Source organism: Vicia villosa, linkage group LG3, assembly GCF_029867415.1.
Source record: "Vicia villosa cultivar HV-30 ecotype Madison, WI linkage group LG3, Vvil1.0, whole genome shotgun sequence".
Taxonomy (NCBI): Eukaryota; Viridiplantae; Streptophyta; class Magnoliopsida; order Fabales; family Fabaceae; genus Vicia; species Vicia villosa.
The window spans coordinates 49,115,060-49,142,283 of record NC_081182.1 but is presented as its reverse complement, the minus strand read 5'-3'; the positions used below and the strand labels follow the sequence as shown (position 1 = coordinate 49,142,283).

The 27,224-nt window shown below is 32.4% G+C and overlaps 1 protein-coding gene across 5 annotated transcripts; it reads right to left on the bottom strand.

Annotated features, from left to right (window-relative positions):
• Positions 1-4,055: 4,055 nt before the first annotated feature.
• LOC131661348 (bidirectional sugar transporter SWEET1-like) lies at positions 4,056-12,859 on the bottom strand. Of its 5 annotated transcripts, XM_058930864.1 has the most exons (8): positions 5,879-6,266; positions 5,741-5,771; positions 5,476-5,580; positions 5,372-5,408; positions 5,133-5,228; positions 4,783-5,062; positions 4,514-4,633; positions 4,056-4,398 (listed from the first exon to the last, which is right to left on the bottom strand). In XM_058930864.1, exons 3-8 carry the CDS (start codon positions 5,507-5,509, stop codon positions 4,219-4,221), a joined length of 747 nt encoding a protein of 248 aa, XP_058786847.1. In that variant the 5' UTR covers positions 5,510-5,580; positions 5,741-5,771; positions 5,879-6,266; the 3' UTR covers positions 4,056-4,218. The 5 variants fall into 5 exon arrangements, with proteins under 5 accessions (XP_058786847.1, XP_058786845.1, XP_058786846.1 ...); XM_058930862.1 differs by lacking the exons at positions 4,514-4,633; positions 4,783-5,062; positions 5,133-5,228; ... (2 more) ...; positions 5,741-5,771; positions 5,879-6,266 and adding exons at positions 11,301-11,420; positions 11,570-11,849; positions 11,920-12,015; ... (1 more) ...; positions 12,253-12,357; positions 12,518-12,859; XM_058930863.1 differs by having other exon boundaries at positions 5,741-6,265.
• Between the last annotated feature and the right edge of the window lie 14,365 nt (positions 12,860-27,224).

Sequence of the window (27,224 nt, the reverse complement as noted above, 5' to 3'; positions counted from 1 at the left end):
ACTTCCCCAATTTTTACACATCCGACAAGCTCTAGTGTCATACCCCAATTTTTACACGTCCGACAAGCTCTAGTGTCATACCCCAATTTTTTACCCTAAGATCATACATCATTTGCATTTTTATCGTCAATCAAGATCACAATCTTGAGGTTTCATTTTTGGTGCCATGCTCACTTCATCTTTAAGGGGAACCATCAAGCACCTATGTTTGTTTAGCTTGTATATATTATACTGACAAAAATACCAAGGCATCTATTAAACAGGGCATTTTCAGCATTTCTGATAGGGGAAATCAATTTCCCTTGGAATGAAATTGATTTCCATACTGCATTTTGCGCCACATTTTCACTTTGAGCAAGAGGAAATCGATTTCCCTCCTAGGGTAAATCGATTTCATGCAGCAAATTTGGTCAAAAATGAACAATTCTCAAGTTTAGTGATATTTGGCACCATTTTTGGGAGAATATTCTTTATCTCATAATTCTATACCTCATCATGATTAAATCCTATCATACACCCTCATTTGATGACATGTGCACCACTTGATCATTTCTTAGATCACTTTTTATTATTACCAAATTTCCACATCACTACCATAATTAATTTCCTTCATAAACCCAATTTTAATCTCATTTCTTACCAATTAAATTCAAATTCATCTCCAAGGGATAATTACCAATTTGCCACTACCCTCACTTCCAATTCTATAAATAGAGACCTCCTCTCATTCATTCCTCAAGCTTTTGAAAGCCAAAATCACTTTTGCAAATTGTCTTCCCAACCTTTCCCAAATCACTCTAAGCTCTTCTTCCACAAAAAGTTAGTGAGATTCACATTGAATCTTACTAATCTTTGAGCTAAACCTTCATGCAAACACTTTTTCTTCATCCATTCTTGGTAGATCAATGCTTGTTGGTGTTTGTTCTTGAAGAAGTTGATTTCAATTGGTAATTTCTAGATCCACTTCCATCCTTCAAGATGTGATCCTATGTTGATTATGTGTGTTACATCTATGGTATTACTTTGGTGTTATTTGATGGTGATTTGATGGTATTTTCGTGCACCATTGTATCCAAGATCACAAGGTGTTTGGTTTTATGTTTAAACAAGTTTTCTCCCTTTAGATGTTGTTTTTGCTGAAAAATGCACTGATGAAATCGATTTCCCTCTAGATGAAATTGATTTCATGTTGTTGTTTTGCGCAATTTTTGAAAAATGCAGCTGATGAAATCGATTTCATGCTGACAGAATGTTGTTTTTTGCCTTTTTAACTTGTTAGAGGTCTAATTCCTCTTCAAATTAAATGGACTTAGGGTGTTGATGGGGTAAAAATTCTAATCCACAATATTAAGTGATTGAACTTGAAGATGGAAGAAACCTTTAATGTGATTCCATCTTTTTCTTCTCTTTTATTTTGGTAGATGAAAATCTTCGATATCATTGGAACTCTTTTGAGTTCTTGATGAAGATGAGACCGCTACCTCTTTTCTTTTTGTACGGCATCACTTTCGGAAAATGATCTACATATCGTTTCTCTCGCATGTATTAGCACACAAATCATTATTGACTGGCCTCGTTGTAGGGTGACTTCTATATAAGTTACTTGGCGATTGCTTAACATAGCACTACATTCCTTGTCCCGAATCGGAAAAAGATCAAATATGGCAGAGATTGCATGCGGTTGGTTTAAGATTTATGGAAGCTTATCGTGTAGTTGCTTTGATTCTATCATTCTTCTGATGAGCTTTCATTGAATTTAAACCGAGTTCATCATTCATTCACTATTGATCTTCATTTACTAACTATTAACAATTAACTTTACTTTTTATGCTCTTTATTATACTGTCCTTTATTTTATATTTCGGTTTATGTTTTAATTTTCTCATTTATCATTCTACATCTTTATGTTTATGCCATTTTTTTCATTGTCCACTTGGACATATGTTTATGTTTCTGCTATTTTTCTTTTGTCCACTTGGACCATACTTTACTTTTATGCTTAAAACACTAATAACCAACTTGAACAATAAAAAATCCTTAAAAGACTCCTTGTGGACTATTGGTTACTATCCTGAGCATATTGGAGATCTCGACCTCTTGGACTTAGCATTAGGATCATTGTTACCTTAATACCTCTGGACCTTGTTATCTTACTATTATTCTGTCTGGAAGTCCTTGGAGTCTACTCCAAGGCACTGGGTTGTTTTCTTTTTGTGTATCCAGGTGTTTCATTGAAAGTCCTTGATGGTTAATTCCAAGGCATTGTGATAAGGAATTCATCTGTACACAGCCGTTACTCTGCCCGATTTCTGTCAAGAGCTTATGACGCATTCTAAAGGCTTGGTGAAAGTTGTGTTAAAGATAAACAAGTTCATCTGGATCCCCAATTGGTATTATGTTGGTTCAATGTTGGTAGTCCAAAGGATTGGAAATCTACATTGACTCTTAATGTTAAGTGTTGGCTTCTTATTTGGTTAGATCGTTCTTCTCCTTAGTTTTTATTTTATGCTCTAGGATAGTCCCTTCAACTTCTTCGTCCTTCTTAGATTTTCAAAATCTCCTCCCTTTTTCCAAAACCTTCTTATGTTTGCAAACTCTTTTAAAAATCTCTCTTTAAAAATATATTTTGCCCTTAATGGCTTTTCTTTAAAAGTTTAGACACGGTTAATTGTTGTGGTGAGTTGTGATATCCTACGATCTTGATATTGATTGATATGATGAAATCTTTTCCACTTGAGAGAGCTAGTGATATACTTGTTGATTTTATCCAAGTTGGAGCCCTTCTTTCATTTGTGATGCAAAGGATCCATCTATTCTCATGTTTAAGATCAATGGCTAAGTATTCACTCCTAAGATGATAAAGTGTCTATTCCTTTTAAAAACCTTTTTCCCTTTTAAGCGGAACTACATTAGCTCTGACTTCTCCATTGCACCGAGGAGGTATGTAGGCACAAGATGTAATGTCTTGCCGAGCTTATTTTAAAAACAAACAAAACTTTTTCTTTTGCACACAATACCCTTTAATAAACACATATTTTTAAAAAGGTGTGGAGTACCACAAATATGAGGGGTGCTTAAAATATTCCCCTTGTATAAACAACACCCGTACCTAAGATCTCACTTTTTTGTTTTTTTTGTTTCAAAAACTTCTTTTTAGGTTTATTTCGCTTTTTTCCCATTTCCTTTGGAATAATGAGTCAAGTCAAATCCAATGGCTTCGATCTCAGATTTTCCCCGCTACACCTAGGGGCAAGTGTTTTGAATCGGTCAAAGGCCTAAACGGGTCAGGCTCAAATCAATGCAAATCCAATGCACATGGCTCAAGGTATAAAGTCACTTCGCACAAAATAGAAGGTACACTTTTATGATGTCCACTTTCCATTACAGTCATCTTGAATCTTGTACTGACTTGGGCATTGGAGCCCTGACCATGCAGGTCCACCCCCGCACCCCTATATCAGACATTAGCACCCCCGGCTCAGGATTCTTCACCACCTACTCAACTATTTTTTATCACTGGACAAACCAAATATGATTTCTTTCTATGAAAGAAGGCCGAAGCCCAAAGAAAGTAGATTACATAGCAATCATTCTAGGAGTAGAGACTCCAATATAATTAGCTAACAAAGAAGAGAAATTTGAGCAAGAACTCGCTCATATTTGAGTATAAGTTATTTATATAGTTTCGACAGGTGTTTAGATACACTCCTAGTCATATGTATGATTTTAAATTTAATTATAATCAAAATCAAATATTTTTATTAATTTAAAAATTTTGACAGATTATGAATATAAAAAATTCAGTGGTTGACTTAGTGGTGAAAGTGTGAGTTTTGAGATTGAATTTCTCTCAAAATCTCATGTTGGAATACGGTTGTGTGTGAACAATATAAAATTTTGCTTGTATTTAAACGGACCCTCGGTAAATACACGATAAGATTGGTCACTTTAGATTAGTTGGTTGCAAATGAGAAATACCAAAATTTCATTAAAAAATAATCAATATAAAAATATTTTCACAAATAATATATCAAATTTAAACTCAAAACAATTAGTTCTACTTTCCAATTTTATTTTTTAGGCTACGGAAAAAGATCATCTCTTAAGAGAAACTCACTCACTCATGTGTCTCATCAATGGGAAAAACCAAAGAAACAGCTACATCTTATGTAGCCAAAATACACATATTGTTTTGAATTACACAATGCCCTTGAAATGTTACCCTTGAATTTCATTTGCATTGGATTGTTTCATATGATGTGTTTTTCCAATGCCCATTTCCAATGAATTCTCCTTTGTTGTACTCCCATGTTTTTTAGGAGTTCCTTTGTTGTCACGGTATATGAAATACAATATAAGTTGTATTGCCCCCAAAACAGAACCAAGACCATTAGGTACCTGAAAAATCATCATTCAACAATGAAAATCTCTTCTTGAAACAACAATTATTAACTCAAACTTGCAAATTCAGTAAAAATAATAATCATATTTTAAACCGAAAAGAGTAACTTACAGTAATAAATGGGTCATGACCTAGTAGACCAAAGATAAACCAAGAAGTGCCACAAAGAAACGCAAACAGTGACAAGAAGAATGGCATGAACTCCACACTTTTGCTTTTGATTACTAATCTCTGCACATTATTTCAAACCACCAATCAATTGCATATATTGGCTTCATAATAGTGTTGTCTTAACTAGTGATAATTGTCTGTTTGATTGCGCAGATAACCTGTTTGTGGAAATGCTCAAGTATCTTACTAATGAAAAAGACTTGGCTTACCATAACAGAGAGAGGAGAACCATACATGATGACGGAAAATATGGCGGCGGGGAAGCCGCAGAAGATCTTCCTCGGCGCGCCGTGTAGGGCAAAGAGCGACACGAAAACGACAACGGAGAACACCGAGAGTACTCCGGTGAATAGGCCAAAGATTTTGATCTTTTCTTTCTTAGGTGCAAATACGATGAATGTCAAAACATATATGATTTCAATTACTGCTCCTGTGCCATTTACTGTTGATGCTAGTATGTTGTGTGGAGACACAAAAGGAAGACCATACCTGTAGATGTTACAAATTAGAAGAGACTAAAAAGACTAACACATTAAGCACCAAGCAAAAACTAGCTCACCAAGCAGAAAGAAGACAATTGAGCAGTGTCATAACATATGGAATGCCTGAAAACTGCTCTGTTGATTTGTTCACTATAATTCTCTTGAATGTAATCCTGTACAAAACTTAATTGGTCACAATTTTCACTCAACACTTCACTAATCCACACATTCAAAAAGATACGACAAAATGTCAAAAACCAGACACACTTTTAATCAGAAGTTCATATAGAGAAGGAATCATGTGAGTAATACATACATCGGTGCCAAGAAGAGGAACAGAGCGGTAACATTTCCTGAACCGACCAAAAAACAGTGAGAAACAGAACAAATGTTATGTAAAACTTTACCAAGTTAACTCACCAAATATGCCAAACAAAAAGTGTGCAACATCCATGAAGTTGAATATTCAATTCCCCTCTTTTCTTCTACTTAATCCACACAAGTTGAGATGAGAGAAGAAAAATGCTGAAACAATGCTAATTAGTTTCTTCAGAAATAGTAATGGAATGTTATGATAATATGAGAGTACTACAAAACTAGTTAGTGGTGGGTTTATATAGGAAAAGGAAGTAACATGTTTAAGGTGAAACAAAAATTAATGATACTGTTTTGAAAGTGATCTTACCTATAGGATTTGATGCCGAGAGATGTTTGACCTTACAGAACAATACAAAGGAATTCAGATGCTTATTCTGTTGTCCATTGTCATACATACACGTACATAACTCACGAGATGTGGTACAGAAAAAAATAGGTGGCTTACCTTAACATGTGTGCACAACAATTGCCATCACATTTCAATTAAATCAAGTGTTTTTTTAATGAAAATTGTTGTTACAAAAGGCCAATTTGAAGTAAAAAGCAGCAAGTGTTTTTCTTTGTTTCTAGTTTTCTCCGAGGCTATCATAGAATTACATTGTGCATTTGTGGGATTAGCAGCAGGTACATAATGTAAAGCTGGATAAAGCCAAAAGCTTATTATGTATGCATTGTTTACAATTTTTGGGGAGAGTAGTTAAAACACCCCATGCATATTCTCTTTCTTTTTATCTTCAATGGGCTACACAAATTTGTTTGAAAACAGACCACAGACATTGAGTGGCACACTCACACATTTATATGAAGAAAAAAAACAAAACCGGTCGGAACTGACTTCACCGTCCCAAACTTAATGGATGAAAAACGATTTAACTAGATGCGATAACGAGTGTAAATGCAGGGAAAATTCGGATTTTAATTAGGGAGGCATGTATGTTTATACCTCTCCCACATTCACCTGTCCCGTCCAGACTAATTAAATTTAATTATTACTCTTGTTTTCTATAATTTTATTTTCCATTTATCTTTAATTTTAAGACAACAAATATACTATAATTAATATTCATTTTTTCTAAAATACCGATTAAATAAAAATTATCAAATATTATGATTATTATTAAAATTTTCAAATATTTAATTTGATTATTGATTTTTGATGCTACAGAAACAAAAAAACATGTATTTTTGTAAATATATAATTTTTATGGGTGAAAGTAGGGTGGAAAAATCCAATCCACATTAAAGATGAGGCGGGTGATCAATAAAAGTAGAAATATTTTAAAATTGAAGAAAATAATACATATGTTGTTTAACGACAATCAATGAATAATAATTATATAAAAAATAATAAAAGAGAGGCTTTTCTCATACACTTCCACCATGAATACTTATCATATTATTTGTATATATATATATATATATATATATATATATATATATATATATATATATATATATATATATATATATAGAGGCTTAAATAGTCCCTTCGTCCCTGTAAGTTAGCGTGTTTTTGAATTAATAGGTTTCGAACCCACTCCCTTTAAATCATTTCTTTCATTCATTTCCACTAAGCCACTTGTGCTAGTTGATATTTATTTGCAATGCATGCTATTTGATTATAAATGATATTTGATTTTTAAATGCATTAAATGTTGTTTGTTTTTTAAATGCAATGTTTCCTCTCTTTTTTTGGTACAGTAATGTATGCTATTTTTAAATGCATTTTTTATGTTACAATATATTATTATTTATTATTTATTTATTTCTATTACTGTATATTATTATTTATTAGAACAAAACAATAATTATTATCAAAATTCAAAACAAAACAGCAATTATTACCAAAATTCAAAACAAAACAAAATTTATTTCAAAAAAAGTATATTTTGAATTAACGTATAAATTAAATATATGGTCTCCAATTTATTATTGAGTTGAAAAATGTGTTGTACATTGAATGAATTTATAAAGTACTTAAAATATATCATACATATTGAAGTTTATTTATAAAGTAAAAATAATGTTTGAATAAATATTTGTACTATTTAATATATAGACTATTTTTTAAATATTTAGACTATTTAAACTATTCAACAATTTAAACAAAATTTAACACATTTCATTTAAAAAAATTCATTTAAACAAAATTAACACAAGTATGTAATATATACTTATGCATTGCAATTATAAAACAAGAAATACAAGTGGCTTGGTGGATATACAAGGTTGTGGTAAGTAGGAGGTACAAGGTTCAAACCTTGATTTTGACAAAATTCAAAAACACGCTAACTTAATTAGGGAGGCATGTATGTTTATACCTCTCCCACATTCACCTGTCCCGTCCAGACTAATTAAATTTAATTATTACTCTTGTTTTCTATAATTTTATTTTCCATTTATCTTTAATTTTAAGACAACAAATATACTATAATTAATATTCATTTTTTCTAAAATACCGATTAAATAAAAATTATCAAATATTATGATTATTATTAAAATTTTCAAATATTTAATTTGATTATTGATTTTTGATGCTACAGAAACAAAAAAACATGTATTTTTGTAAATATATAATTTTTATGGGTGAAAGTAGGGTGGAAAAATCCAATCCACATTAAAGATGAGGCGGGTGATCAATAAAAGTAGAAATATTTTAAAATTGAAGAAAATAATACATATGTTGTTTAACGACAATCAATGAATAATAATTATATAAAAAATAATAAAAGAGAGGCTTTTCTCATACACTTCCACCATGAATACTTATCATATTATTTGTATTGATAACAAAACACACACACACATATATATATATATATATATATATATATATATATATATATATATATATATATATATATATATATATATATATATATATTCATGCTAATCACAATCCACTAATCATATATAAGAGTGTCTTGCTAGTCGCAATCCACAAATCATGCAAGCCATAGTGTACATGCCTAAGGAATCACACCAAATTTACCTTTTAAGTTGATTGAATCATATATGCCTAAATCATTTGGTGAGACGGTGAGCAATTTTGATTAGTTGTAGGAACATGGGATACAAGTCTACAACAATTTTATTTTGCAGCACTTGGATCTTCGAAGTAATAACATTAATTTTTCGGGAGAATTTTGTATTCCACCTCATGTCTAAAAGAAAGATCCTACGCAATTTTTAAAATGTTTTTTTTTTTTGAAATTGGTAGTATATTTTTGGTACGAACCTTTTTTTTTGTTAAAATTGATTGAAAATCAAAAGTATATTTGCAGTTGCTAGTAGCAGAAAAAAAATTGGCAGAGAAATGTCATTTTTTTCTCGATGTTTCGCATTAAATACAAAAATCTATACAGTTCATACAACCAAGACAATTGGAACAAAGACAGACATATATATATATATATATATATATATCACTGTTGAAGCAGGCATAGCGGCAAGTAACAAAAGATTTGGAAAAATTACTCCAGAATTTATCGTATCCACAGAGATGGACAGATGCCATTCAATAGTTTATATAGTTTCGAGCTTGGGTTTGAATGAACGAAAAGTAAACAAATATGGACAGGAAAGGGACATAGTTTGAGGCGGTAAAAATTGACAATAGAATGGAATTGAAGCCAAGACCTATACTTTAAGAATCTATTTTTCTAGAAGCGAGAAGAATCATCTAGAGCATAGCAGAAGAATCCAGTTTCATAGTTATGAATTTTCCAATAAACCTGGACATAATCCCTAGTGTGTTCTCTAATCAACTTAGCAAATCGTATTTCTACATCTGACAAAATGGGTAGGGGCATTGGAACCTTGGTGTGACCTCCCTCGCGTCATCATCTGACAAGAGGGCGGCGAAAGAATCCAGGGAAGGAGTCTTCTTATCAAGGGAGCTCCTAGATACCTCTTTTGAATCATAATCATTGATCAAGGACACAACTTCGTGGCTCATGTAATCATAAACAAGGGAAAGGGATTGTGAATTAGGAGATACCCTCATTCATGTAGCGGAAGAGACATCACTCTCAGAATCACTATCTGTGTGAATAAGGCTATCACTCATATTGACCAAAATATAGGAAATCCTGAAGGTAAAAGCATGAATTAAGAAGGGTACATGGAGATGCGAGAGTGAAAAGGCAAAAGAATGAATAAAGGCATAAACTTTGAATTAAGAGCCACAACTACTCTAATAAGTGTTTTCCAAAAGGAAGAGAGTGAAACATTTTCTAGTAAGAAACGGTTATGAAGGAAACTGGATATCAAGGATTATGAAATTCTTTTCTCAGTTCCCAACCGCTCCTATATATAGGCAAAGGCGATTGAACGAGCCAGATCAGCTATAAAATGAAGTTACAAAATCAACGCTTGGATTTTCCTTGAAAATGCCAACAAACTCAAGTGCATTCGAGTGTATTATAAGCAGTCTCATGCCCTGACTATTCATTTCAGGCCATGAGTCAAAAAGAAGTAGTGAAACGTTTTAGTGATAGAAATGCATTTAATGCGCTTTTTTCCTAATATGTTTTCAACTAACTCCTAACGTTTTCACTTCTAACTCGAATCAGACGATATTATTGGAGGTCGGCCATAACCGCTAAAGACTTCCCCGACTTTTACACGCCTGACAAGTCCTAAGGGAAACTGTTTTGGACAGGCCAAAGGACTAAACCGGTCAGGCTCAAATCAATGCAAATCCAATGCACATGACTCAAGGTATAAAGTCACTTCGCACAAAATACTAGGTACACTTTTAAGATCTCCACTTTCCATTACACTCATCTTGAATCTTGAACTGACTTGGGCGTTGGATCCCTGACCATGCAGGTCCACCCCCGTATCGGAGATTAGCACACCCGACTCAGGATTCTTCATCGCCTACTCAACTATTTCTGATTACAGGACAAAACAAATATGAGTTTTTTCTAAGAAAGAAGATCGAAGCCCAAAGAAAATAGATTACATAGCAATCAATATAAGAGTAGAGACTCCGATATAATCAGTTAACAAAAGAAGAGAATTTGAGTAAGAACCCGTTCATATTTGAGTAAAAAGTATTTGTATAGTTTGGACCAGTGATATCTTTGATTCTAAATTTAGTTATAATCAAAATCAAATATTTTTATTAATTTAAGAATTATGATAGATAATCAATATATAAAAATTTTGGGGTTAGCTTAGTGGTGAAAGTTTAGGTCTTGAGACGGGACTCATCTCAAAATCTCATGTTCGGATACCATTATGTGTTAACAATATAGAGTCTTGCTCGTACTTAAATGGACCCCAACAAGTAAACAATAAAATTGATCTCTTTAGATTAGTTGATAGCAAAGGCCGAATACCAAAATTTAATTTAAAAAAAAAAACTATATAAAAGTATTTTCACAAATTATATATCAGAATTAAACTCAAAATAATTAGTACTACTTTCCAATTTTATTTTATAGGCTACAAGGAAAAAGATCATCACTACTCACTTGTGTCTAATCAATGGGAAGAATAAAAAAAACAGCTACATCTTATGTTGCCAAAATACACTATATTGTTTTGAATCACACAATGTCCTTGAAATGTCACCCTTGAATTTCATTTGCATTGGATTGTTTCATATGATGTGTCTTTCTATTGCCCATTTCCATTGAATTCTCCTCTGTTAGACCATGTTTTTTCTGAATACCTTTGTTGTCACGGTATATGAAATACAATATAAGTTGTATTGCCCCCAAAACAGAACCAAGACCATTAGGTACCTAAAAAATCATCATTCAACAATGAAAATTTCTTCTTGAGACTACAATTATTAACTTAAACTTGCAAATTTAGTCAAAAACAAATATTTTTAACCGAAAAGATTAACTTACAGCAATAAAAGGGTCATGACCTAGTAGACCAAAGATAAACCAAGAAGTGCCACAAAGAAACACAAACAGTGACAAGAAGAATGGCATGAACTCCACACTTTTGCTTTTGATTACTAATCTCTGCACGTTATTTCAAATCACCAATCAATTGCATATATTGGCTTCATAATAGTGTTGCCTTAACTAGTGATAATTGTGTGTTTGATTATGCAGATAACCTGTTTGTGGAAATGCTCAAGTATCTTACTAATGAAAAAGACTTGGCTTACCATAATTGAGAGAGGAGAACCATACATGATGACGGAAAATATGGCGGCGGCGAAGCCACAGAAGATCTTCCTAGGTGTACCGTGAAGGGCAAAGAGCGACACGGAAACGACAACGGAGAACACAGATAGTACTCCGGTGAATAGGCCAAAGATTTTGATCTTTTCTTTCTTAGGTGCAAATATGATGAATGTCAAAACATATATGATTTCAATTACTGCTCCTGTGCCATTTATTGTTGATACTAGTATGTTGTGTGGAGACACAAAAGGAAGACCATACCTGTAGATGTTACAAATTAGGAGAGACTAAAAAGACTAACACATTAAGCACCAAGCAAAAACTAGCTCACCAAGCAGAAAGAAGACAATTGAGCAGTGTCATAACATATGGAATGCCTGAAAACTGCTCTGTGGATTTGTTCACTATAATTCTCTTGAATGTAATCCTGTACAAAACTCAATTTGTCACAATTTTCACTCAAAACTTCACTTAATTCACACATTCAAAAAAATATGACAAATGTCAAAAACCAGACACACTTTTAATCAGAAGTTCATATAGAGAAGTAATACATACACCGGTGCCAAGAAGAGGAACAGGGCGGAAGCATTGCCTGAACAAACCAAGAAAAACAGTGAGAAACAGAACAAATGTTATGTAAAACTTTACCAAGTTAACTCACCAAATATGCCAAACAAAAAGTGTGCAACATCCATGAAGTTGAATATTCAATTCCTTTCTTTTCTTCTGCTTAATCCACACAAGTTGAGATGAGAGAAGAAAAATGCTGAAACAATGCTAATTAGTTTCTTCAGAAATAGTAATGGAATGTTATGATAATATGAGAGTACTACTAGACTAGTTAGTGGTGGGTTTATATAGGAAAAGGATGTAACATGTTTAAGGTGAAACAAAAAACAATGATACTGTTTTGAAAGTGATCTTACCTATAGGATTTGATGCTGAGAGATGTTTTACCTTACAGAACAATACAAATGAATTCAGATGCTTATTCTGTTGTCCATTCTTATATATACACGTACAATTGCCATCACATTTCAATTAAATCAAGTGTTTTTTTAATGAAAATTGTTGTTACAAAAGACCAATTTGAAGTAAAAAGCAGCAAATGTTTTTCTTTGTTTCTAGTTTTCTCCGAGGCTATCATAGAATTTGACGAATCCTTTGCTGGATAACTCGGAGGATTCAATTACATTGTGCATTTGTGGGATTAGCAGCAGGTACATAATGTAAAGCTGGATAAAGCCAAAAGCTTATTATGTATGCTTTGTTTACAAATTTGGGGGAGAGTAGTTACACTTGCTTTTATAATATTATTTTCCATTTATTCTTAATTTTAAGATAACAAGTATATTATTAATTAATATTAATTTTTTCTAAAATACCAATTAAATAAAAATTATCAAAAATTACTATTATCATTAAAATTTTAAAATATATATATAATTTAATTATTGATTTTTGGTGCTACGAAAAAAAAAACATGTGAGATTTTTGTTGCTAAAGTTATCGAACCACAATATAGTTTTTATTGGTTGTGGAAGCCAGAACTAATTGAAAAGTGTTGGAGTCCATGTTATTTAGGCAACTAAATGAATAAGAGGAATGTATTCTAATTCAGTACTTTATATATATATATATATATATATATATATATATATATATATATATATATATATATATATATATATATATATATATATATATATATATATATATATATATATATAAAAGGACGTATCATATGAGAATAAAATTTTTATATGAGAACATGAGACTGAATCTGAACCATTAGATTTTAAAATAAAGGGTGAAGATGATTATGTGTCAATCTTTTTTTCTCTCTCATCCATTATTAAAATAAATGATGGAGGAGAGAGAAAAAAATATTAACACAAAATCTCCACCATTTATTAATAAATTTAATGATTCAGATTCATTATCATGTTTTCATATAAAAATATCATTCTCATATAATACGTCGTGTGTGTGTGTGCGTGCGTGTGTGCGTGCGTGCGTATGTGCGTGCGTGCGTGCGTGCGTGGCGTGCGTGCGTGCGTGCGTGAGTGTGTGTGTGTGTGTGTGTGTGTGTGTGTGTGTGTGTGTGTGTGTGTGTGTGTGTGTGTGTGTGTGTGAAACACAATATATGGGGATTTGAATCGGGTTTCAAGATAAAATATAAATTTTTTTCCAAATCAAATACAAGGAACACAGGAATAGAAATAAATGACTCAATTATTTTTATCATGGTTCATTGTTAGCAAAGTTAATTCAGTCCACCCGTCAAGGTGATTTTACCTTCTTAACAAGGACTTAATCCACGATAACCTAACTGATTATAGAAACCACATAAAGACCAACTGTCAATGTTGCAAACCACAAATACTAATTGTCCATGTCTTCTTGAGAATTCTGACTAAAGCACTAGTCTCTCAAGGAACTATCAACTCACAAGTTGAATACAAAGGTTTGTGTTTACATAGATGCTTCTTGAAAGCAGATTACACAAGTTTGAATACAATCAAATATCACAAAAGTGTTAAACAAGTATATGAACAAAAGTTCACTTACTTTACAAAGCTATACAAAGAACAATCAGAGAGATTTGTGCAGCATTTCATCATAAATTTTGTAGTGTTTTTTGTTGTTGTCTTCAATCTTCTAAGTTTTCCTTTTATAGTAAAAAAGAAGTTCGTTTAAGGGTAGAATAGGAATATTCAATTCTAGTTGTTTTGTCTCCAACGGTCGGTGAGGAAGTGGTCGACAATATAGTACAGTAGTACATTTCTTGCGCCACCCTATCCAAGTAGTGGGAAAATTTGAACGTTGTACTATTTCCTCATGTAAATCAATTTTGATCTTATCTTCTAATATATTCAAAGGCTTTTGATAGTTGATGTTTAAGCATGCTTAAAAGGAACAAAACTTGAGTCGTCATAATCTAAGTCTTCAGAACTTGTTCATCCAAAACTTTGTCTTTAGAGTCTTCAATACTTGGTTATTGAATCTTCAGAACCTAACTATTCAGAGTCTTCAAAACTTGTTCATCCAAAACCTTGTCTTCAGAATCTTAGAGCTAAAGGAGTCTCCAAAAGCTCTTCCACGAGAGTCACAATCAGAAGCTCTATCACTAACGTTCGTTTGAACCGTTGTTATAGAAGCATTCTAGAACTTAACTGAGTCTTTGTAAACACCGCTGATTTCTTCTAGAGTCAGAGTGTGTTGAGTTCAGAATCTGATGATGTCACACGCCTTTTCTTCAGAGTCATAATCTGTTAGCAAAAGCTACACACTAGACTGAAATTGTTAGAGTACTAAATTGTTCTCTAAGATATTATGTAATGGTATCATCAAAACACAAGGTCAAATGCAAAACCAAATCTTGTGTCTTACAACTTGATCTTAAGACATTTTTTTATTTTCTTAAGGACCAAGAAATAAGTGTTTCACCAAGAAAACCACACTAACCAACCATAAATTTTAGGTCATCTACACTAGTTTCCAATTTGCATCTTAGAAAATGTTGTATCCAATTCATTGAATGGCAACTTGATATGCAAGAAATGTTTGATGGTGCCTTAGAGGTACCTCAAGGTTTTTTTATAATGATTTTCCAATGATAAATGGTGATTGAAATCATGGATTGGTTGATTTTATTAATAGAAAATGATATGTTAGATATTGTGTGTGTCAAGTATTATGGTTCTCCTATATTTTGTCTAAATAAATTTGGATTTTTTTTCGATTTCTCCTCTTCAACTCCGAATTTCTTCCTTGTTATCATAAGTGTTGGAAAAGATGAGACATTCTCCACATTAACTTAATCACTAAGTCACATATGTACTTTGATTGTTTTAAATACACACCATTAACATCTCTTTGGACTTAAATTCCCAAGGAAATAGTGCAAACAATCCAGGTCTCATAGGAAAAAATACCATTAAGTTGTTTGATAAATGTTTCCAGAAACCTATTATTGTTTCGTGTGACTATGATGTCATCGACATACACGAGGATAATGGTGATAAACCTTTTACCTTTAAGAGTGAAAAAGAATAATTACTTTTTGTTTTTTGAAATCCATAAATAAGCAATGCGGTTTTGAGGCTACCAAACGATTTCGTGGTGTTTTATTCAATCCTTTTAGTGTCTAAGACAATTTTCATATATGATTAGTGTCGTAACACAAAAAATACTTGAGCGGGAATCCGCTCGAAATAAATGAAGTTGCCACCAAAGTTTATTTTTATATGGAAAACATTGATAAAACCCTTAAAGAACAAAAAGATGGTCATTGTAACAAAATTCAGGTTCAGAAGTTGATTACGCGTAAGAAAGGTGTTAGCATCCTACGACATTTGTTTTAAATAACTGTTACCTCTAATCAATTTTATTAAAGATAGTGTTAACCTTAATATATTTTATTTCTCCTAATTATTAAACACAAAGTATGCCATATATACAAGAAAGGGAAAAGAGTTTTTCTTTTACTAGGGTGCTTGACAAGATTTGATTTTTACTCCTACGTATGTCTCGATACAGTGGATAATTCAAAGCTACGTAGTCTTGGTAAAAAAATCTTGTGTGTTGGTTTATTTTAAATAGAAAAGATTTAATCGTGCTAAGGCGAAAAGAAAGTTGTTTGCTGACTGTAATTATTTTTAGGAGGAAGACAAGTCTTTGAACAAGTAAGTGGTATGACTTGTGTCTGAATACTCGAGGATAAAAGAGGATGTACGTCCATTTAATTCTTTTTTCAATAAAAAGATAAGATTCAAAATAAAAAAATTGCACAAATTGTGATAGATGTAGATCTATTAACCATTCTTTTTAAGATTATCTTATTGATTTCAAATAAATTTATTATGTAAATGTTTTTTGTGATAGGCCGAGAATAAAAGAAAAAACAAATAAATAGACTTGATTGGAATTAACAGCCCAATATAGAAGGCTCAAAACCCCATTAAAGAACAAATTAAAATAAAAGAAAAAAAGAAAAAAGAAAATATAATAATAATTAAAATAAAAGAAATATAAATTAAAAAATAATGGACTAGAAGATAAAGTGAATCTATGTACTTGCAGGTAACAATCAATATATGAAGTTTTGATAACAACAATGCATCAAGGAATATAAGTGCCTACAAAGTACTCAAAGACAAAGTGTCAATACAATCACTATCTAGCAAGGGTCCTAAAGCCTCTTCGAGAAAAGATGTGAAAGTTCGCCAAGTCTTGTCATTTCGTTTGAGAGAACCAAATACTGTAAAAATAAATTAGTTTAAAAATACTAAGGCAACTCACACACACTAAATATTTTTATTAAAAATAATGTCAAAAATATCTTAAAGTTGTACCAAATGATCTAAGAGCTGAAAATGGCTTAAGGAAATTTTTTGGCTTATTTAATCAGTTAAGCCTTTTTTTCTAATCGGTTATATTAGTCTAAACTTATGCCCCAAGACATTTGATCAGCGCCTTAATGATGTGAAATAGATCTATATCCAAACCTTCATATTTGAGCAACATAAACAGTTACATTTGATGTTTCTAATATGTTAGATAATTGATCCAGCCTGTGGATCGTTTTCTTTTTGGATGATTTCAACTACTATATAAAAGGGTGACGTCCTTACTTGAAATCACGCCACTTTCAAAAAAATTCATATTTCTTTAAAATTTATCTCTCTATTTTTCTCCTTCTCTCACTAGAAATTTGTTTCTTCCACTACTACGGCAAAATGATACCACAACGGTTGGAGAAGTCTTATCACAATGACTAACCAACTGTTGTGAGGTAAGGTGTGGTTGTATATACTGAAGGTTGAGAGGAACACATGAAAGGGGGGTTTGAATTGGGTTTTCAAAAACTTTCTCTTTTAGAAAAATTATTCACCTAAATAAATGAGATAGAAAAAATGAGAAAGAAGATTGACACTTTCGGTTTATACAAGTTCACCTTATAAAAGGTTAATCTTGTCCACCCGTCAAAGTGATTTCGCCTTCAAAAAGAACTTAATCCACTAATCTTGAAAGATTACAAACAACATCTAAGAGTCTAGAAAGTCACCTTGGCCCTCTCAAGTGTTCAGACAAACAACCTAGTCACTTGAGGAAATAAAATCTCAACAGATTTACAATATCAAGTGTTTACAAATAATGCTTCTAGATAAGCAAATGAAACAAAGTTTAAGAACAAATGTTAACACAAATAACGAGCAACAGCTCTTGTGTTCTAGAGATTCTCTTAGAAATAGATTTCTCGCAATGAAATGTTTAGAATAATATCTCTCAAATTTTCTTTCTCTTACTTTTCTTTCATGTTGAAGTTTTATATACAGTAGTTGAATAACAGTTTAGCAACATTTCTTCAATGGTCAGTGTCATACCCCAATTTTTTACCCTAAGAATCCTCAATCATTTTTGCATTCATACAACACATCAAGATCACAATCTTAGAGTGACCATTGGCTTTGTGCTCATCTTGCCTTTGAGGGATCACCAAGCATCCAAGTTTGATTATGTTACTTTTAGACTAATATCTAACCAAAATACAAAAATACATCTTGTTCTTTCAATGCTTTGTACATTGTAGGTTTTGAGCCAAGTGCATTTATCTCCTCTCCTAAATTAGTATTTTGAGGATTGGCTCTCAATCAACTAGTTATTCATAGAAGCTCAATGGCTTAACTTTCAAAGGAACATTCTCATCATCAAAGTGTCATGTCTTGAGCATATTCCAATTTCATTTGATCAAGTTTATCTTAAGATCATGTGGTTTGATTCATCAAGAAAGCAAAGAATCTACAATTACTTGCTATTCAGATGTTGATTGATGCAAAGATAAGGAAGATCGAAGAAGCACAAGTGGTTATTTCTTTCAAGTATTTGGTGCCTCAATCTCATGGTGCTCGAGAAAGCAACCTATGGTTGCATTGTCATCGTATGATGTTGAATATATATATATATATATATATATATATATATATATATATATATATATATATATAGTAGGATCCTACACTGTGTGTCAAGCGATTTAGATCAGATATGTGCTTGAAGAAATGGAGGTCGAAGTAAAGAAATCTGTAGTGCTACAGGTCGACAACAAGTCAACCATAAATCTTGCAAAGAATCCAGTTCAGTATGGAAGGAGTAAGCACATCGAAGCTAGATTTCACTTCTTAAGGAAAAAGGTAAATCAATGTGAACTTGAAGTGAGACGTTGCTCAAGTGAACCATAATTGACCGGCATTTTCACCAAAGAATTGAAGATCGACAAAATCTTGAATTTGAGAAAAAAATTAGGAATAGTTCAGATCGACTAAGATTAGCGTATGTTCAACAACTTGCATTATAGGGGGATATGTTGTGATATAATCCCAATTGAGTAGCCCAAGTCCAAATTTAAGAAGGGTTATGATTTGTTTCTTAGTATACAAATTAGTTATATATAAATAGACATCTTGTAAATCTGATTATTACTCAACTCGATATTATCTATTTTTTTAATTCTCTCTATTTATCTCCTCACTAAAAGTGTCTCAACAAATATGAGTATGTTAATATAATATATATATATATGAGGAGGGATCAAATTACACCCGAAGAGTTACACCACGAGTTACACTCGTTCAATAACTACATCTCGAATTAATATTTTTTAAATTTAACCGTTGGATTGAAACATAATATCATATAGATCATACCTATAAAGTTTGAGCTTAATCTATAATGATTTACTATGTCATTGAATTACATCAAAATTAATGTTATATGAAAGCTCATTTTAACGTTAATCTTTGGATATCTTGATGATATAGTAAATCATTACAGATTAAGCTCAAACTTTATAGGTATGATCTATATGATATTATGTTTCAATCGAACGGTTGAATTTAAAAAATATTAATTCGAAATGTGGTTATTGAACGAGTGTAACTCGTGGTGTAACTCTTCGGGTGTAATTTGATCCCTCCTCATATATATATATATATATATATATATATATATATATATATATATATATATATATATATATATATATATATATATATATATATATATATATATATATATATATATATATATATATATATATATATATATAAGAGTTAACATAAAAAACCACACTTAAAAAATGACAATAATTAATGAAGTCAAGAGCAAAGAAAAATGGTGAATGCAAGACTATATAAAATTTACTCTTTTATAAATAAATTAAAAACTTACCTGTCCATTAAAAAACTAAAAATTGAAGAAAAAAATCACGTTTACTTTTGGATTTTCTTGTCGGTTATATCACACGCATATCAAACAGAAGAAGAAAAGTGCGGATTCAATACGTCCTCCTATACACGTACAAGGATCGATATGTAGTCGGCATTGATAATTTACCTAAAAAGTATAACACTGCTTCACAGCACCCAACTAATTGTTCTGTTTTTAGCTTAATCTCAATGAACACGTTTATGTGCACGCAATGTTTTTGTCGTTACTAACTTTATGATAGTGGTTTAAATATGTTGACGATGCATACATGTTTCGTTTATACGGCGAATGGGCCAGCTTATTTGCATGGCTGAGGGTTAGAGTCAAATTAAGACGTTGTTGAGTGAGAAAGCTGGTTATGGCTTAGATTAGTTGATTACACACGTAACTTAAAATTTAATTGTATTTGTGAAAATTCGATCGAGTGAATGGAGTCAAAGGCAAGGTCACAAGTTTGATTTCAAATAATAAGACATGATTTGAAGAATATTAGGTGAAGTGTAATTTTCAGTTTATCGGTAATCATTCTATCCATCCATATATATATTCCTCACTTATTTTATTCGGTGTTCCATCTTTCTGTTTTTATGTGTGAGTATGGGAAAGTGTGTATATATATATATATATATATATATATATATATATATATATATATATATATATATATATATATATATATATATATATATATATGTATATATATATATGTATATATATATATGTATATATATATGTATATATATATATGTATATATATATATGTATATATATATATATGTATATATATATATATATATGTATATATATATATGTATATATATATATATATATATATATATATATATATATATATATATATATAATATGAGAATGTCTTTTTTATATGAGAATGTGAGAATGAATCTGAACCATTGAATTTAAAAATAAATGGTGGAGATTATGTGTAAATCTTTTGTTCTCTCCTCCATTATTAAAATAAATGATGTAGGAAAGAGAAAAAAAGATTCACACATAATCTCCACCATTTATTTTAAAATTCAATGGTTCAGATTCATTCTCACATTCTCATATAAATATGACATTCTCATATGATATGCCCTATATATATATATATATATATATATATATATATATAGGAATGTCAATGGGGCAGAGAATGTTCGAAGGATGCTTCCCAGCTCCACGCCCTGCCCCCAAATTTATTATTCATCCCTGTCATACCCTAATTTTTGACCCCCCTGAGATGACATATCTTCAGGATTTTCATCAGGTCAAAGCAAGTACCCAGAGCAGTCACTTCTTCATCTGGCATTTAATCAAGGATGTTCAAAGACAAGAAAACTCAGGCAAAGGATCAATCAATAGAATGATTGGTCTCTAACACAATCATAGGATTCAAAAGCTTCACTTTTATATTCACCTATGATTGATTAGACACTCAGTCATCTGAGTACAGGTTTACTCAAGTCACCAGACTAGGGTTTTTGAGCCTATCAAGGACTGAAATCAGGGATCACCTTTGGGAAACCCTAAAAAGCTCCAGGACATCTATTAAAGACTTCAATCATCTTCAAATGATCCATATAATAAGATCCACTGGACATCACACCTCAATTCAAGATCCACAGTCACCAATTTCATCTGGTCGACAATTAGGGTTTTTAACCTAATTCATCTGGATAGTTGACTTTTAATCAGGGCATGGATCCAAAACTCAAGACATGATTCAAGAACCTCTACTACCTCAATATAACCCATTTACATCACTCATTTGAGGAGAAGATCTTAATTCCACACAAAAGTCCAAAATCTCACCTTATTTGGAAAAAGTCAACTGTATGGGATCACCTTTGACTTTTAAGATTTTTGGTCAAACCATGACTTTCAAAGATCAATATCATCAATATATGGATATTAAAGTCATTTGACCAAAGAAATTCAAGAAGAATCATCAAGGAGCAAAAAGTCGGGAATTAGGGTTTTTGAGGGCATTGTGGGAACTCAAAATTTCACCTACACAACTCAAAAAACTTCCAACATGAAAGTTGTAGATCTTGCAAAATAAAACAACATCTTACAATGGAACTTTTTTCAAAAGATCAATCATTTAAGAGATTTGGAAATTTTGAAGTTTTAGGTCATAAACACTTAGAAATTTTTCTAAGTGTTTTTAACCTAGTTTTCTTCCAACTTTGGCCTCATTTTTCACAAATTTGCCAAAGGATTCTGAAGGAACCATAAACTAATGATTTGAAGTAGATGTTTAGGGCTTTCCAAATTGTGTTCAACCTTCTCCAAATTCATTTTGAGCTAAGAGTTATGCTTGTTCAAAGTTGGCCTCATGAAGTGAAATTATAGGTCATGTACAATTTGAAACTTTGCAATTTTGTGCATTTTGCTTCACTAATTGATGCTACATGACCTCTAATGCATCTGAAAACATGCCATGCATCCAAATTCATCATTGCATAAGGATTAGAGAAGATTCCCAAAAACAAAGGCATGTGATTATGTAATGATTGCATTTTTGAATTTATGGCAAATGATGAATCATCAAGGAATCTTGCTCTAAGCCAATTAGAACTCTCCTCTGAATCAGAAATGTTCCCTTAGATCATACAAGATCAATGGTTGGGGAAGCTAGCCCGAAAATGCATCATTGCATTTGGGATCTTTTCAAATTTTCTTCATGGCTAAGAAACCAAACTCACTTCACTAAGCAAGCTCACTATGCACAATTACTCTGAACCAATTGCCTATAAATAGAGGGCTCTTTCTCATTCAGAAAACACACCAAAGCAACATAATTCTTGCTTTCTCTCTTCTTTCTTCATACTTAAGGTTTTCAAAGGTTCTTTGGCAAGAAGACTCGGATTCTTCAAACCAGAGCTCTTCCTTTGGAATTAAGTATTCAAACACCTTAGGGGAGTCATTTAGAGGTGATCCAAACCTCTGAAACACTTCTGGGCGTGGAGAATCATCATCTTCACCTCTCACTTGGAGCTGTTGCAGTTGGGGTCGAGCAAGAAGTTCTGGGCACTTTCAGTCCAAGCCAGGCATCTCAACACCTTCCAAAGGAGTCATTGAAGCTATCTGGATCGTTACAACAGCTCTGTAACACCTTTTGATCAGAGCCAAATCTTCATTTTTCAGGTAAGTTTCAAAAGCTTCAAACTCTATGATTCACGCATGATAAATTTAAAATGAAGTTACCAGTTGGTTTCTGCACCTTCATAGATCATTAGCCCTCAATCAATTGCATCAAATCATGCATATATAGTATTTCATGTTTAATTTCAGTTTTAGGGTTCTTAGTGTTCATGCTTGCGAATTTTATGTTATACTAAAAATAAATAAAATTAAAGGACACCATCATGATCCTCGTTCAAAAACGAGCAAAATCCATGTTTACATCTTTAAGTTTGGTTGAGAAACGAAGGAGATAGCAAATTCAAAAATTTGAAGCTTGAGGTTGAAGATGAAGATGGTGGCGCCATTTTTTTGAATTTCCCATAAACGAGTTTATTTTATTTTGAATGATGGGTGTGTTATCTACGAATTCATCGTAGTGTCCCAATGGTTACAGCGCGCGTCCAAAAGCCTTGCCTTGCCTTAGGTCTGGGGTTCGATCCCCCCTCAGACCTTTTGTTCATTTATTTTCTTTTTGAGCTCATTCATTGCTTTGTTCTACATATAATCATATGGGCTCCCTTCTTAAACAAGCCACGCGCGTGGCCCAGTTGGTATTTGTTTTGTTTGGTAATCTATAGGGCGTGGGTTCAAGCCTTGAAGGAGACAAACCCAAATTTTTTATCACTATTTTCCTTTGTTTTATTCACAAACTTCACATAATTATTTAACCTATCAAATTAATCCATTTTCACTTCATTTTTCACACACTTGTTATTTAATATACCTATTTTATAAATAATCAAAAAAATCATAAAAATATTATTTATTTCATGTATTTTAACTAGGTTTAAAATAGTATGTTTTAAGTGTTTTCTTAAATACTTTAAGATATATATTTTCATTTTGTTTTAACCTAATTACTTTGTGAATAATTTTATGATAAAACCCTAATTATTTAGGTCTTAATTAGGTATAGATTTCATCTTTGCCTTAATTAAGTTGACTTTTGTCAATATTCAAAACTGTTTTCAATCTCTGATTAAACAGATAATTAAGGTTTTCAAACAACAAAACCTTATATCATTTCAATCATTTTCAACTATTTCTCATAAACAGTAAATCATTTTTAAGTGGGCCTCTAATAGAGTGTAAGTCCCAACACCTTCTTTCTTTTCTTAGTTTGTTTTCCAAAACTGTATTTACAAAATCTTCTTTCTGTTTTCAAAACATTCTTCTGGTATTTGAAGGGCATTATTCCCGGTGAAACTCTTCAGATACCTATGTGACCTATGTCCATCTTCACTTCTTCTGTTTTCAAAAAACCATTAACTGTTTATCATATATATATTCAACTGTTATCCATCAATTGCTGGTAAGGCTTTGTACATACTTCTTCAAAGGCCTCCACTCCATCCAGGTTAGGCTTTACAAGCTTTCAATTTACAGTCTTTGTTTAAATTACTGTCAAATATAGAACTGTTTATATATTGTTTAGAACTACGTTTGAGTGTAAACCCTAGGACAGTTAAACTATATATATATATATATATATATATATATATATATATATATATATATATATATATATTATAGGAATATGACCTAGGATTGAGAATGTCTTCCCGGTGAAGGCTCTTTCCTAATTAGAGATCTGTAGTTCAAACCCCCAAGATGAATTATTCCCGGTGAAACATCTTGGCAAAAACCTTAGAATCCAAAAAAAAATAGGACACATCCACCCAAAGAGGAATTATTCCCGGTGAAACCTCTTACCCATTTGCTTAAAGCCAAAATAAGTTCAAAACTACATAGCTTTCTCTTGTGCTATTACAAGGACCCTCGATGACCCTCGATTAGCCTCCTCTTGGGCTTTGTACAAGGACCCACAGGCTTCTTAAAAGCATTTCCAGCTTCCTCTTGAGCTTGTATACAAGGACCCACCAGGTTTCTTATAAACATAGGAACAGGTCTTTAGTCACCTTTTAACATACCCTGGTGAGTTTCTTCCAATTTAAACCAGACTTTAAACAAGCTAAGTTTGTCTCAATTTTACATTGAGTACACCTTTTGGAATGAGAGGCATGGACAGTCTCTGTCACCCTTATCTTCTTTAATCTTCCTTAGCAGAGTCTAGGATCCATGTTTGCTTATCCTCAGCAAGTGTCAGCCTTCATCTTGGGCTTTAAACAAGAAGTCTCCACTAGATAATCTTTCTGCCAATCAATTTAACAAAAACCCCTGGAAAGGGTTAGCCTCCAAAATCACTTCTTCAAAAACCAAAGATTCATTTCTCTTAGGAGATAATTTCCCCAAAAGAGTCAAAACCCCTGGAAAGGGTTAGCCTCCAAATTCAATTAATAAGAGCCTGTTTAAAAGAATAAAATCCCTGGAAAGGGTTAGCTTCCAAAAAAACCTCATTCTTAAAAAAGATAAACTCATCAGCTGAGAACAAAATCCCTGGAAAGGGTTAGCTTCCAAAAAAAATCAGTCTTTTAATAAATAAATCCTTCAGTAGAGTCAAAAATCCAACAAAAATAGTTAGCCTCAACCTTGGGCTTCATACAAGGCACCAAAACAATAAAACTCCCATGTTAATAGTCAGCTCAACCTTGGGCATTGTACAAGGCAGATAATAGAGTCTCCCCAGTGAGTCCTTCATCATTCAGGTAGCCACAACCTTGGGCTTTGTACAAGGCAAATAAACCATATTTCATATGTCAAAGATTCCTAACATCTAGGATCTTTTCCCATAGAATCATCCATACTCAATTTATTTAAGAGTCCGCCACAACCTTGGGCTTTGTACAAGGCAGAAAATAATATTTTTTCTAGCTAGAGTCAGCCTCAATTCTGGGCTTTGTACAGAACATAAAAATCCCTTGTAAATTAATCCCCAGTGGAGTTTTCTCCCAGAGTCATAATAATAATCAATCAATCAAAAAGCCTCAAGCTTGGGCCTCATACAAGCCAGTTAAAAATCAAATCTTGTATACAGTAGATAGACATAGCTTATCTCTATAGAGAGATCTTTCCTCTATCTCACCACATTCAAACAAACAAACATTACATTTCATTTTAATCAAGTCTCCCATTTAGGATTTTGAAAGGCATGAGCTGGCAGTAAAACCCAGACATGTGGTAACTTTCCCTAATTTGGATGAGCATCTTTCTTTCATTTAAGAGGCATTTGACTGGTATACTTGCACATACACAAGTAAGGTCCCCCTCTTGAATGAAATGAATTCAGTTATTCTGTCACTCTTTTAATGTTTGTGGTGGAATAGTAGAAATACCTCTCTATAAAGATGACTTCATGTCTCTTTACCGTAAACAGAGATTTAATTCAAGCTTCAACCTTGAGCTTCAAGCAAGGCACCCAAAAATAATTAATAATTAATTAGTTCCCCGAACTACATTAAGCTCTGACTTCCATTAGGGATATGTAGGCATGAGGTTCACAAGGAATCTCGGCGAGCTAATAAAATACCAAAAATAGTCAGTTTGTCTGTCTGTCTTTCTTTTATTCAATTCAATTCCTTCTCCTAATACAAAGGAGAAACTTTCCCAATAATCATTAGCAGCACAAACACATTTAGACACAGAGAAGGTTCATGTAGAGTACTACAGATATGTAGGGTGTTTAAACATTTCCCTATGTATAACCGACCTCCCGGACTCCAGAATTTCTAGTCTAGGTGAATCCCCACACTTAGCAAACTCCTAGGGTTTAGTTGAGATCTTTTTTCCCCTTTCCTACTCGTAGGACAAATAAGAAAGTTCGTGTGATATCGTAGGAAGAACTGAAACAAAATTCATCCCACCACGGGCGCATTCTCCTTCCAAATTTCGCGTGAAGGGTCTAGCGTGCCGTCCTCCCAAGTGAAACGGGGAGGTAAAAAAAACGACAACCACAGAAAAATGGCGACTCTGCTGGGGATATAAGTGTTAAAAACCTTGGTTTTTCATCCAAACCAATGGTTGACCTGTTGCTGGTCCAGCCCCAATGAGGAATTAGGGATGCCAAATTCCCCCTCAAACAAGAGAGGTCCTGCCTAACCTCTGTGTCATATCATGTGTTTGTTGCATTTATATTTGTTTATTTTGTTTATTCTGTATCGGGAAAGGGCTTGATTCCCCCTTGTGGTGAGAAATCCTATACCCGGATTCGAGTGCAACATAAGATAGGATGGAGGATGTCTTCCCGGTGAAGACCCTCTAATCTTGGTTCAC